Raw genomic sequence first — 14,817 nt, 5'->3', positions numbered from 1 at the left:
TCTTGGGCCCTCAGCTGCCAGGCTGTCTTCTGGGTGACGGAACACTCACGGGAGGCTGGGGAGTGCTCAGTCGCTTCCCGGAAAGCTCGATGGTGGTCCTGGCCCTGCCCCTCCAGGATCTCCTGAGCCTCTGGCTAAAGAGGCTGCCAGCCTGTCCCCCTCGCTTCTCCTGTGCCTGGTGCAGGCCCCCGGCCCCGGAGCTCCCGGGTCCAGGAGAGCTTAGTGAGGGGCTAGACCCTCCCGCCTCACCCACCCCTCTTCCAGTGGGCCTTCCGGAGCCTTGAGTCTTTCCTCCAAGCTCTGTTAGGCCCAAGTCAGTCTTGCTCCTCTAAGCCAGGGTGCTCCCTCCACCACCCCACATCTGAAGTGGGGGCACCTCGCCAGCTGCGCAGAGAAGGAACCAACCCCAGTGCCTTCTGGGGTTCAGCTCAAAACTCCATGAAAGGACCACCCCTGCCCCCTGGAACCAGCCCCCAACACACACAACAAGGTGTGAAACTCCAGTTCTTCTATGTCCCCAGTGGCAGGACACTTTCTATAGGAGATGTGTTCTGAAAATGGGACCCAGAAATGGATTTAAAAATCAAATCTACTTTAAAAGCAGTGAAAGCTTTTGCCTTCTCTAGCTCTCTCTCTCCCTTTCTCTTTTCTCCCCCTGCCCACTTCCCTCTCTCTTTGCTTCCCTTCTTCTTCCTTCCTTTTTTCTCTCTGAACTTCCTTCCTCCCCACTCCCCTTCCTTGCTTCCTAAACTGGAGGATCTCCTAACTGGGGGGGGCGTCAGGGAAGCCAGATGTATGTGGATGTTCCTGGGCTCAAGCTGAGTGAGTGGAGGCCCCCAGGAGGTGGGATTGCCTGGTTCTGTGGACTGAGTGGCCCCGACTGGGAAGGGACGGTTTGTTCTGGAGCTGAGGAAGCTCCCTTCTCCGCTGGGGGTTTTCCGTGGCCTGTGTGCCGCTGACTGGTCAGGATCCCCCTTGGGCCCGTCCTGTGCGGAGCTCATGGGGGCCAAGAAGTTATTGGCAGAAACACAAGAGCAAAATTAGCTTTCGTCCTCTGAGTCTGTGGCTGCCGGCCAGCATCTCCTTCCAATGCGAACCTTCTCATTTTCATTCTGGAAGTTTTTTGTCAGGTTTATTGCAAATGAAAGGGAGAGCAGGCAGAAACAAAGTGACATTTGCTGAGCTGGCTGGATTGTTTCTAAATCTATTGTCAAGAGCACAGGAGAGAGAGTGTGTGTGCGTGTGTGTGTGCCCGCACGCCTTTCCAGGGCACTCGCCTTGGTGGGGGCTTGAACTCAAGTTGCAGACGGACCTTATTTTATGACCAGCCTTGGGGTCCCCAGGCTTGTCCTGTCCCTGCGTGGGCATGAGGCCAATAGATGGCGAGTGCCATTGTCAGTCACCACTGGAAACATATGCAGGACAGATGGGCACTAAACCCACTGGATAATGGAGAATTCTAATCAATTTCATTGGCATCAAAATTTTATGTTCCTGTAAACTTATGAAAGCCATGAAATTAAACTGACTGCTTCACAAAAGACCAGAGTGAGTAATCTGACTGAAAAAAAAGAAAAAGCCCTCCAGAAAAACTAATTGATAAACCAAAACTCAAACTAATACCCTTTTAAAAATGGAGACTGGGATCCTTCAGTCTTAACATTTATTGCCAGATCCCTTTGGCTATGAGAGTTCGATATACAAGGTACTTTCCAGTTTTCCGGAAGAACGTGTGGCCTAGGTGTGCTGGCTGCCTCTCTCCGGTTGGTGATGGACAAGGAAGGCCCCATCTCCGAGCATGCGGGGAAGGTCTGGGGGCCACCAGGTGACAATCCTACTGTCAGGATAGCCACCAGGCCACCAAAGGAATGCTACTTAAAGGAATGCTTTCTGACTTCCACAAGAGCTTGATAACTGGGTGGCAGGGGGTGGGGTGTGGTGAAGAGGTGAACGGTGTTTCCTTCATGGACAAAACCCTTTTGCCAGCAGGGCGTCTGTTAGTACAAAACATCTAAACACCCTTCTCCTCTCCTCCCATGCACATCACTTCTGGCTAGGAGGGTCAGGCTTTTCTCCTAATAGACGGTTGGTTTGAATTTAAAAACCAAAGAAGAGTTCGTTCGGTCTTCTCCCCGGAGGCGCGCAGCTTCTCCGGGTGTCGTGTTTGCTAACCAGCTTCACACACCTGCTCACCCAACGCCGGCTAAAACAGTCAAGCTCAGAGTGAAGAGCGACATACTCCGTGACTGGTGCAGCCACCCTCATCCCATCACACGGGGAAAGCACGTTTCATGAGTCCTCGGCTGGTGGGCTGTTTTCTGAATACTCTTACAACCCAGGGAATTGGCTGTCATGCGTCTAAGCAAAAAGATTGGGAAGCTGAGCCAGTGAATAAGCGCTTACTTTGGATCTGTACTACTGATCCAAAAAAAAAAAAAAATTGCTGGAAAAAATGAGCCCCTTTCTTCTATTTTGGCTCAAAACAGTCCAAAGCAAATAAGTTTTGTCTCCCTCCTGTCCATGAGCTCAGCTCAGGGTTGAACAAACTTCAGCAAAATCACAGCAAAAGCTCATCCCCCAGCAGCACCCCCCCACCCCAACTCCCTGCATCCTTGTTTCTTACCACAGAGGCCTCTCCAGCCCTTTCTCAGCAGGAGAGACCCCCGGGCGGGGTGGGGGGCACTTCTTTGTCCTCTTTCTCTCCTTGTCTGTCTGTACATGTCCTGCTGGAGGGAAGGGGCTCCTGAAGTGGCTCCTGATAGTGGCCCTGGAGGCCCTGGACACTCGTAGCCACTCTGAGTTCTGGATACTTGGTCAAGCAAAAGGGAGCTGACAGTGGCCTGGTGCGAAGCAAGCTGGACCCAGGCTGCAGCCCCTTCTCCCTGAAATGCCTGCGTCTGGATTAAATTGGAACAACGAGGTTTTGACCCCTTGGGCTGCACGGAGAAGCCACACTGTGAACTCTGTGAATGGCACTGCATTAAAAAGAGGTCTCAGGAGGGTGCGGGGGTCAGGGGGGATCCAAGAAGGAGGGGATATATGTATACAAGGGGCTTTCCGGGTGGCACTAGTGGTAAAGAACCCATCTGCCAATGCAGGAGATGTTACGAGACGTGAGTTCAAACCCTGTATCGGGAAGATTCTCTGGAGAAGGGAATGGCAACCCACTCCAGTATTCTTGCCTGGGAAATCCCATGGACAGAAGAGCCTGGCAGGCTACAGTCCAGGGGGTCACAGAGAGTCTGACACAACTGAAGCGACTTAGCACACGTAGCTGATTCACTTTGTCTTACAGCAGAAATTAACACAACTCTGTAAAGCAATTATACTCCAATAAAAAATAAATAAATCTCAGAAGTCTCACAGATAAATTCATTTTCTGGTTGATAATTTAAGGTAAGCACATTTTCCACTTGGAAATTGTGCCATGCCCAGAATAAACAAACAACAAAATTTGAGTTAATTATACTGTATTTTGAATTATTTTCCCAGCTTTTCTGAATGTATCACATAATGTTTTTTTCTGATACAGTGAAACATTTGAATATACAATAGATTACAAGGCCTGTAGTGACAAATTAAAGATAATGTGCTTTTTAATCTATTTACAGAAACAGCTTGATAGTTCACAGATACAATTCTTCCTGTTTTTTTTTTTTTTTGGTTGTTGACAGAACATAAGCAGTTTCTTACATTATTTTTAAAATTTACAATTAGGCTCCTTCCCTTTATCTGGAAGGAAATGGAGTTCCCCCTGTCAGCAGTGCTTTCATCTTGTGGAAAAAAGGCGACAGGAAAAGTGCAGATGGGAAGAAGTTCGGAGAGGAAGAGAGAACCACGAGCAGGCTCAATATAACATGACAATTAAAAAAGTAAACTATTCATGCTCTGGAACGGAAGGACGATTTACTCCCTTCCATGAGTGCTGTCTTGTTCTCCACAAACACGTGCAGTGTGCGAGAATGCCCGTTCTAGGATGGAGCGTGCAACCACCCAGGGGCCAAAACGCTGCTGGAACAAACCGCTGCTGCCCCTTCATGGTGATACAACGATGTAAACAAGGAAAACACGCCCCGGCGACCCGTCAGGACAAAGCTGTCAGGATGGGGTGACACTGCCCTGTTGCGTTACAGAACTGGTTTTGGTAGGAGCATGAGTGCATGGATCAAGACGGTGGATGTTGATTTTAGTAACTGGATCATCCTAGGGAAAAGCTCCATGCTAAAACAATGTCTGTTACAAATCGTGAAATTGACACCGGGTTTCTAGAGGATGTTAAGGCTTTGGGTTTTTCACTGGTGCTTGTTTGTGTGTTACTGGTGCTTAGGTTGAATGCAGTAGCGTGAAGTGGGTGTGCCCCAGAGGCCTGTCCTGGCACAACCCACCCGATGGCTTATGATGTGGGGCAGCGGTGGCACCCGAGGGGCTGGGCCCTTGCTGTGTCAGGTCACAAAACGCTGGAGTCCCCACTTCGCTGACATCCACTTCTCTAGGTGTTCCCAGCTGGTCCTCTTCTCTATCCCTGACCACCCCCAGGTCCAAGGACAGCTTTGGGGACTCCAGGACCATGTGTGGCATTGGTGGGAGTCTATTTGGCTTCGACGAGGGCCTGAGAGTCTGGCTTGCTGCTGCCTGGGCCAGCCCAGGACTGGAGGGATGAAGAATCTCTTTGTGAGCCTTAATCAGGCCCCAAGCCCCAGCTTGCTGCTCAGGCAGCTTCTTTAGGCTAAAACTGGAAGGGACTGGCAGATGGTTTCCTGAAGGGTGCGGGGTGTCACAGGCCTGCCCCAGACCTGGCAGCAGCTTGTGCTGAGGGGTTTGCAGTATCTCAAGCTGGGCTGGAGCATGGGGCTGCCTTCCTGTACTACAGAGGGATGAGAGAGGAAAGCCAGTCTCCTCCTGGTGGCCAGACTGTCCCAGGCATGTGGGATGGTCACGCTGGCGCTACAGAGCTCCTGCCAGAGGTCACCCACGAGGCTATTGCTATGGGAACAGATGCAGGAGGTCTTATGTTTGCGATGGTGACAGAAACCACCGGTCAGGGGGAACACAGACAAACTTTCGGAGTCTCGGTAACTACTGAACGGCGAGTTCACAAGAACACACCAGGTTTTCTCTCAAAACACGCGGGTCTGAGTCTACTGTAATCCTGCCAACATAACGGACAGTGACAGGAGAAGATGAGGAAATTGGGAAATGAGCTGCTGAAGGGACTGAAGCGGCACACTGTATTGGCTATGTAAGAAAAGTGACTTGAAGAATGTAGATCACTGTCCATGTGATTCATGCAGTAAATTCATTTTGTCACATTTGAAATGTTTTTTGCAAAAGGATGCTTTTATCCTAAAGTATCTGGATAAGTGCTTCAAATCTCTTTTTTTCTTCCAAGTAATTTTACCTTATCTTCTTAGATTTAGGTTTTAGTTGAATCAATTTCCGAAGGCTCACATAAGTCACATTCTTCAATATTAAAAAATAAACAACCAACTGAATCCAAATGCTCTCTAGGTATTATGGTAGATTAGGGTCTTTAGGAATCTCTGGAAGTGCTTGACTGAAATTTTGGGAAAGCACAACTCACATGCAATTAATAATAGAAACAGGAGACCAAGGACAACATTCAGCCATGCTTTTCTGCACTAAGTGAACACTCTAGGTATATCTGCGATGCCACCAGAAGTCTTTACTCTTGAGGAAGAAGAGTCATGATTCCGGCAAATCAAAATTACTGAAGACAAGTTCCACCAACTCACCATTTTGCCGAGATTTGCTTCCAAAAGGCAAACTGTTTCCTCTGTCCTTCGTAAATAGTCAACAAAGTTGGTTTGGGCATGGAAATTGGGAATTATTTTATAATATTTCAAGTTAAATGGCTAAATAATGTTTTTTTTTCCCTCTAATACTTCCCTGAAATACTGCCAGAGATGTACATACAGATATATAAAGGCATTTCAAAAACAATATAACATTACATATAATAATAAATTTATTGTGTAATCAACAGTTAGGGGAAAAAGAAACCCAGATCTTGTGTTAAAGGGACGTGATCTAGTTCTAACAGAACTAACGTAACACGTTAGCAGGACACACATGACACTAATATAATCTGTGTTTCACACGGACCTTTCTGAAGGCACCCACGTGTTGCAAACTTTGCCTCCATTCCCTGATGGTCTTGGTTAGCAGATGGATACAAGTCCACACAGACACTTGAATAAGTTGAAAACTTCTCCATTCTAAGAAGACACTAGACAGTAATACCTTAAACATTCTACACATAATTCAAGTAGCCAGTCTTACAAAAAGAAGGGGAGAGGGAGAGAAGGGGAAATGGATTTACCTTGCTAGTCACTTGCTGACCTACTGCCTAATCTCACCATTTAAATGCACAGTGTCTCACTCCACCACCTGGATTCTTTATTCTATTCTTGTAAAGGAAGAGGCTGTCAAGCCACGAGATGGTCTGGATTGACAGGGTGATCTGTCTCTGGCTTTGAAGCTGGAAGTCACTGGTAATGACTGGCTGAGGATGGCCAGCCACTCTGAACCTGAGCTTTCAAACCTGTTGGACAGAAGAAAACTCCTCCACCTCTAGTGAGGTATGGTGAAGACAGAAGGGGTTCCAGGTGCTTTGAGCTCCTTGGCAGAAAACTGTCATAGAATGAGAGGCTGCCTTATGTGTAGAGGCATATTTGCATATGTGAGAACTTAATTTTGTGGCTGAAGAGTTACTTTCTTTAAATCAATAAAGCATCTGCTCCAAAGTGTTGCCGTAGGTTTGTCTGTACTCCTGAGGTTTGGGAGTGAGGCAGCATAGCACTGAAACCTACTTGGGAGGTCAAAGGTGATGGTGGGCACGGGGCAGGGACCGCAGGTAGAGGGGAGGGAGCCCCAAGTGTCCTGGAGAGGAGTGGCCTCCTTGAGACCGAGCCCGGAGCTGGGGACTGGAGGCTGCGAAGCAAGGAGGGCTGGATATGGAAGCCTTGGGCGCCAGGGTGTCTGTGCCCAGGGGACGCCCAGCGCAGCATGCTCAGCCACGTCACTCCCCTTCAGCTTCCTTCCTGGAATCACATGGACAAGTCCAAACGGTTCCTGCTTTCTGTGATCACTCCTCTTGCCCTGTCAACCTACAGGGCAAGAATTTTGCTTGCTGAGTAGATGGAGGAGGTCAGAGGAGGACAGAGGAGGAGCAGCTCTGAGAACGCTGCAGCTGGCTGGAGGCCCCTCGGAAGGAGGTAGGATGGGCAGAGGCTGTGGTCCTCTGACCCCCAGCAATTCCCGGGGAGGCAGCGGGGGCATGCTTCACTGACGGTGTGGCTCCTGAAAGGCTGCCCCCAGTCTGGTCCGTCCAGGCCAGTGCCTCGTCCTGCCCAGCTCTGAGACCCCAGGCGCCATCCGGAGAGGCCTGTTTTAAAAATAAAATATACGACCAATGTGGAGTGCCCCCTCCCTCACAGAGGGGCCAACATAGTACTGGTGCAGCTGTTTTTTCTGAATGGTACTTCTTCTGTTGCCTTTTCTTCATGGAAAGACTGAATACTCCATGAGACCGTGAACACGAAAATCATCAGTAACAGACGACAGTAAAGAGCCACTATTTAAAAATGTCAGCAAGGACAGGGGTGTCTCAGAATTCTTTTCAGTTTCCTTGTGGGGTTCCTAATGGGAGAGCCATCAGGAAAAGCAGTGACTGATCCCAGGGGCTCCTCAAACAGCCTCAAGCGGCATGGCGCAACCACGCTGGAGTGAGCTTTGGCATGCGGTAGGTGCTCAGTGCATACTGTCTGAATGCTAGTTATCTTGGAGAGACTCTGACAGGCTTCGTCTTTATACTGAAAAGTTCTTTGAGTGGCTCTCCAGATGTACTTAGGTAACTTGGACATTAAAGTCTAAAACATAATTGGATTGGAAATGCATATATCAACAAGCAGCATTCATCTGTTTATTCACATTTCCAATGGAGAGTCCAGAAATGCATGGAAACTTCACCCACAGATGCTTGCAATTAAAAATCACCATCCATCCTGGTATTCTAGATCACAGGTATTTTGGTTTGGATCAAGGAACATGAAGTGAGTTTATGTGCCTTTTTTTTTTTCCTGGAGAAAGGAGTCACAGCTTTCATCAAATTATCAAAGGCTCTGTAAGCCCCCCCACTGCGGAAAGGTTAGGAATCACTGCTGTTGATGACTGAGATTTCAGGAAGCGCTAAGATTGCTCAATGTCTGACTGCATAATTCCTTCCTCCTTCCGACTTTCAGGCCCAGCAAGGATGTGAGAATTCCCCATGCTTGGGTTACTCTGATGTAAAGTTAACAACGCTTTGAAGTCATGTTATTTAAAAAACAATTTTTACAAAGGAAGAGTATAAAAATAGACACTTGGGGAGATTTTGAGTTTACGCCTATGTGGTGAGCAAGTGTGTACTTTTTCTTAATCACTTCCTCTCGCTATCTGCTGCCCCAGTCCACTTCCTCTCGCTGGCCCTTGGGATCCAACCCAGGTGGCCACCATGACAGATTTCCACAGCAGAGAAAAGCCGCCACGTGGAGAGATTTCGGCTGAAAGAGAGAAGTTGTCTCCAGCCCCAGCATAACGTCCATGTGACAACCACACTAAACCACACCACCGAACGAGCTGGTGTGACCCAAAGCCCCCAGTTACCCAGAGATATGTATCAGGCAGGACATTCTAAGAGCTCAGAGATCACTTCCCAAGAGACCAGAGAAAAGACCAGCCCTCAACTTGGGTAAGGTCAATTCTTCGCACTTATTTCAGAACTGTCTCTAAAATGCAAGCTAAAAGTATTTTTTTTTTTAAAGGGACATAATAGATGAAAAGGAAAGTGAAAGCGAAACCACAAATGGAAAGACCTGGGGCTTGCTGTGAGAATTAGAGGTTGCCTTTCGAGAGACTGTTAGAGAAAGCTCCAAAAGTACCTGAGGTGTCCTTTCTAAGAGAGAAATGCAACAAAGACTGCTGTTCCCTCACCTCCTGGAAAGTTCCTGAAGATGCCTGCAGTACAGAGGAAAGAGCACCCTCGTCAACGAGTGCTGTCCTCATGGGTTCCAGGATCACCTAGACGCTGGGTGCCTCCGAGCTGATGAACAAGGCCTGGGCCACGTCTGCATCCCCCTTCCCTGAGTCGACAAGAGCGACTTTGCAGTTGCACCTAAATACCGCCAGGAAAAACCATGGGGAAGGTGCTAACCGGCAGAGCCAGCATCTGGCTCTAGGTATGGAGGTGCTGTGAGTCCCTGTGATGTGTGAAATGGCATGTGTATTTTCTGGCAAAGACACTCTGAATTTAAACAGATTCTGAACTGGGTTTGTGACCTTCCCTGTGACACGGGCCTCCCAGAACTCTGTAAGGGAGAAGCTGTGTGGGCAGGTCCTTTTAAAAAACTGACTTCATTTTCTCAGTCAATTGCTTGAGATATTGTGGGAGAAAATCTTTAGGAGGCCTAATAAAATCAGGATATGGTCTCAAGCAAAATTTGTGCTGTAACCTGCTTTTGTTAAAAGTTCCATGCAGAAATAAATACTTCTCAAAAAAAAGTTAACTATAGCAAATGCAGTCATTTAACACACACACACACATACACACAATAGGGTTTTTAGTTGCCTTGTTTTCAAAGTCACAATGTAAAAGACCCGCAAACCTTATTTCAGCCACAGTTGGCTGGCAAGGAGGACTACTGTAATCTCAGAAGTGGTACCAATCTTGTCAGTGAGGAAATACCAGGCAGCAATATTGAGATTTTAGAGTATTTTAATGTTCATTTCTTTGGGGTGGTGGGGAGTGGGGTGCATTTTGAAATTATCAGGATTAACAATTTAAAAAGGTAGAGCAAAGGAAAGATGGAGAACTCAAACAGTTGGTTCTCACGAATATAATTTCAGATTCTAGGCATGACGTGATTTTCCGAAACAACCACCCAAAAAGTGCTTACCTCGAAAACCTAGAAATGCAAACGCGGACAGACCTTTGGAAACTACAAATCACGCCAGCCCACATGACGGGAAGCACGCGGCCCTTTGGCTCTCAGTGTCAAGTGCAAATGTGCGGGCATCTCCACAGCACGGTCAGGGGCACGGAGCTGTGGGGAGCCTCCAGGCTCTGTGAAGGTTTCATAACTGATGCTCTGCGTTTGTCTGCCTTGGATACAATTCTGTGTGCTTGTTTATATGGATTTGTACATGGAGAATTTGATCAGACCTGAGGCCAAGAAGAAAACAGCGATTGCAACTCAAAGCAACTATATTTACACACATTCAATTCTGAAGTATTGCTTCCTGCCCTAAGTTCACAGGAGGTATACCGCTCTGAAGGACGCCTCCACTGGATCGGTAGTGCCTGAGACTGCTGCTCAGAAGTCTGTCTGTCTTCAGCAACCGGCTGTGTCAGAGGCCCAGTGCGGCCCCTGTGGACACTCCGTGGTTCTGCGCTGAGGTACGCTTCTGAGCAGTGGCTGGGAGGGACCCAAGTCACGAGTAGAACACCCAGAGGGAATACCTGTACTGGTTGCTTAGGAAGGCTCGGGGTGTTTTTTAAAGACAATTTAAACCGCCCTTTGAAGGTTCCCATTTGCACAATGCTGAACTGGGCCGGCGAGGGTCACCACGCTATCCCTGTATCTGCAGCCCCTTGGCTTCCTAGGAATCACAAACAACCTTTGCAGGAGGGGAAGGAAAAAAAAAGAGCTTTCAAGGGAGGAAGCATGTGCAGAGATGAGCTTTGTGGAGCAGAAGAGCAGAGAACTCAGCAACCGCCCAGCAGCCCCTGGCCACCATGGTAGCTGCAGAGCCTGGGGCCGAGGAGTGGGGGGACAGAGGGTGAGGGCCATACATGACACCCACCTTAATACTGATGGAAGGAACCCCTGACGTGCCCAGAACCCTGACGGACAGGCAGAGCATCAGGTAGTGTTTCTAAGAAAAAATAAAAATTCTGCGGTATTTTATAAGAATACATTCTTTGGAAGCAAGAGGTATTGTCACAGTCCTTTCTCCGGCATTGGAAGACCAACAGTCTGACAGCAAAACCTGAAGGTAAATCCCCCTGGACGTGGAGATCCTGGCTTATGACTGCGCTGCTGGGGGCCATCCCAGGCACGTCACTAGGGAGCTGGCTGATCCAAGTCAATACTTCATGGTGCCGGGGAGGGCAGATTCTGTGTGAGTTTGGCAAGGAGGAGTGATAAAGGGACTTGGTGCAGATGCAAAAGCTACACAGAGATTTGCTGGGGACAAGAAAATGCACAGGGCACGTTGGTGAAGGCCTCACACAGAGGAGGAGCTAGCCTTCTCCTACCACATGGGCTGCAGCCACCTTAAGAGGGAGGGGTCATGTGACTGTGACAGGACAACTCTGGCCTGAGTTCAAGTCTACATAAACTTCAGACTCAATGTGGCAAAACAATTACAAGGGGGATAACGGGATTCGTAACAAAGGGCACAGAAGTGAGTTCCTTGGGTTTTCTGTACTCTCCCGGGTTCCAACACCTTATTTACATCCAGACTATTCTGCCCCTACTGACAGCGTAAGAGCTCCACCTAAAGAGGACTGGGGTCCACTCACCAGGCCCGATCCTGCCACAGACAAGCGCTGCGCAGGCTGAGAACGGAAAGGATGGAGGAACTTCCCGAAAGTGGAGGCCAAGCGTTGCCTGCCAGCCCTGGTGCTCGGCCCAGACCTGCTTCACACTGAGCTGTTCTGACCCAGCTCCTGCCATGGGCAGACCCCATGGGCGAGGGGTAGGAGCAGAGCTTTTGCGTTCAAAGTGGTGGCCGAGGGTGCCCCAACCCAGAGCATGGGCCATGCCCACTGGGGTCCTGCTCCTCAGGGGAGATGGCCCTGGGTGGCTGGAGCTCTCATGGCCCCATCTTCATCTTTCCAATGTGACCTACCCTCCGCTCCAAGCCTAGTTCCCTTCGCTAGAGAGAACAGCCCAGCAACCGTCCCCGAGACACACACGGTTCCTGATAAATAAATAAATAAATAAATGCAACCCTTGGATGTTTATTTTGCGTTTCCCTCTGGGACGAGTCAGCTTCAAAGATGAGCCCCTCCACTCCGGCTGGAAGACCCCTCAGGGCGGGGGCGGAATGGAAAAGGGCTTTTAGATACCTGAGGCCTGGGTTCACAAGCTGTGAGACCGGTTGGCATTTGGAATCTTGGCCTGCATGAGGAGGAAGCCCTAAAGCCGCTGGGTGTGGGGGGCCAGTGGGTGCAGCCACAGCCCCTGAGGGCCTGATCGCCCTGGAAGTTGTGGGTAGGGGGTTGCCGGTTCCTCGAAGTCCTCAGCCTGCGCCCCCAGCACCCCGCCCAGTGAGTTACTGGCACTTGATCTCATATTCATGAATACAAGTGTGTGTGCGTGTATGTGTTTACATAGAAAGGTCAGGTCACTGGAAAAACACTAGTATGTATACAGGAAAAAAAAAAAAAACCTCAAAAACATTATATTAGCCAAAAAAAAAAAAAAAGTGTCTCGTGAGAAAAAGCAATAAAAATCTGATTTTAACCACAGCTTCTGTTTTAACGTCCACCACCACCCAGCGCCACACCCTGGCTGCGCTTCCCTGGACTCCAGGTCGCGCCAGCCCCTGAAGGCACTTGTTCTCCACGCTTCTGACGGTCACACCGAGTGGGGGAAGGGGAAGGAGGCAGATGAAAGTGAACCCTGAATGACTGTGATCCACACAGAAGTAGGGCTGCAGTAACCACACGACACCACGTCCGGGGACGGGAACGGTGGCGCCTGGACGGACAGAGCACCGCGGGCGGGCTGGGCCACGTCACGCCCTCTTTGAGACGTTGAGCTTGGTGAGTTCGTTGGCTTCCTCCATCCCCGCTTCTTCACAGTCGCTTTTCTCTATGGCTTTGCCGAACCGACACCTTTCTTCAGCTCTGATGGGCTCCTTCCAGGGTCTCTTAGCAGACGGGTGAGCGTCCCTGGTCTGGGCATTGTTCTCGGAACCCAGGGACACCTGGTCCGGGTTCTGAATGGAAGGCACCAGGTTGGCTATCTCGTCTGTGGGGGAGCGTCCAATACTGCCATCCACCTGGACGCGGATGTCGGGTGAGATGGACAGCTGGTGCTGCGGCACCAACCCACTGTCCGTGCACTTGGGGTACAGGTAGGTCTTCATCTGGCCTTTGCCCTTGACGTTCACCGTCCCTCGGTAGTCGAACTCATAGCCCATCTTGCTCAGGACGCGGTAGCTCTCCTCGCTGACCTGGATGCGGCACTCCACGCCCGTGGTGTCCATCCTGCTGGCGATGTTGACCGTGTCCCCCCAGATGTCGTAGAGCAGCTTGGTGGTGCCGATGACGCCCGCCGTCAGGGGCCCATGGTTGAAGCCCACCCTGAGCTTGAAGTTGAACCACAGCATGTTGTTGTTGAAGTCGTCCACCACACGCATCATCTCCTTGGCAAACTCGAAGAGGATCTGCAGGTGCTCCTGCGGGTGGCTGCCGTCGCGGCACTGCGTGGCGTTCAGCCCGGACGCAGCCATGTACGTGGCCCCGATGGTCTTGATCTTCTCGATGCTGCTGTAGTCCGGCTTGCTCAGGAGCTCGTCGAAGTCCCCGATCAGCTCGTTGAGGACCCGGTAGCACTCCTTGCCGCCCTCGTAGTTCTCCTCGTAGAACTCGCTGAAGTTCACGATGCTGGCGAAGATGACGCCTCCGCTGTCGTGGTTCTTGGAGTAGGTCTGGGACACCTTCAGCTGCTCGGCCACGTGGTAGGGGATGATGTTCCTCAGCAGCCAGTCGGCCTGGTCCCTCATGCTCTGGATCTTGGTGCGGTGCAGGTCCGCCTCCACGTCCCCGTGGTAGTGCAGGCGGTAGCTGACTTCAAACTCTCGGTTCAGGAACCAGACCAACAGGAGCAGGAGGAAGAAGACGAGAATTACTTCCTGGCCGATCAGGCTGGCTGGGCTCCTGCTGTCGTGAGGCAGCGAGGTGTTGCACAGCTTCCTCGTGGAGCTGGAGGGGAAAGAGAGGAGAGAGGGCGTGCCTCCTGAAATGTATCTTTAAGGAAAGGTTACTGCCCAGCACTTCCAGGTCCGAGCCAGCCCTGCCTAACCAGCATCCTGCACAGAGTTCTGTGCAGCTCAAACCTTCCGTCACCTGCAGCTGCCGAGTGACCTGTTTCTGTTTAGAAAGATGTGGCGAGGTAGAGTCACTCTTGTAAGATTTCTATATTAAGTGCTCTGTTTTTCAGAAGTCTTGAGCTCCTTGATTTTTAAAATCTTTTTTGTTTTCCCATCTTTCTAGTTTGAAAAGTCTCCACCTCACAAAAAAAGGTTAAGAGACTAGCAAAACACACATTTGTACACCATTCTCCTGCATGAAACTGTTGTCAACATCGTGCTACTTTGCTTCCCCCCCCTTTGTCAATACGCACTCCACACATGGGGTACACATGTGCATGCACACTCACACAGGCACACTTTGCTGAACATTCTGAAAGCAAGCTGCAGACACCAGGCCACTTCAGTCCTGAACTGCTCAGGACCTGTCTCCTAAGAGCAAGGCCATCTCCCTGGGAACCATACCACACTGCCATACCCAAGATATTTCATATCCATATACTTTGATACAATCTGCCTGCTCCTTCCTTCCCACTCCCCCACCCGGGTTAGTTCTGTTTTACCAAAGTCATTTAAGACAACTTTAACATTTAAATATATATATATATAATGTATACTTTTAAGAGTAACATACTATAAGAAACTCAAACATTATAACCAATGGAAAATAAGCGTCTTTCCTATGCGGTGCCCTTTCGCACTATTCTAACCCTTGGC

General features: G+C 49.7%; 1 protein-coding gene across 4 annotated transcripts in view; it reads right to left on the bottom strand.

The window, feature by feature from the left end:
- Positions 1 to 8,099: 8,099 nt before the first annotated feature.
- Positions 8,100 to 14,817, bottom strand: part of ADCY9 (adenylate cyclase 9) — a 100,853-nt gene continuing 94,135 nt past the window's right edge. For all 4 annotated transcript variants that reach the window (XM_043454893.1, XM_043454895.1, XM_043454891.1 and 1 more), the window contains one exon: positions 8,100 to 13,993. In XM_043454893.1, the coding sequence (XP_043310828.1) occupies positions 12,802 to 13,993 (1,192 nt within the window). In that variant the 3' untranslated portion in view covers positions 8,100 to 12,801. The remainder of the gene's footprint in view (positions 13,994 to 14,817) is intronic.

Source organism: Cervus canadensis, chromosome 32, assembly GCF_019320065.1.
Source record: "Cervus canadensis isolate Bull #8, Minnesota chromosome 32, ASM1932006v1, whole genome shotgun sequence".
In the NCBI taxonomy this organism is placed as follows: Eukaryota; Metazoa; Chordata; class Mammalia; order Artiodactyla; family Cervidae; genus Cervus; species Cervus canadensis.
The sequence above is the reverse complement of the archived record's forward strand: the minus strand, read 5'-3'. Positions and strand labels throughout refer to the sequence as shown.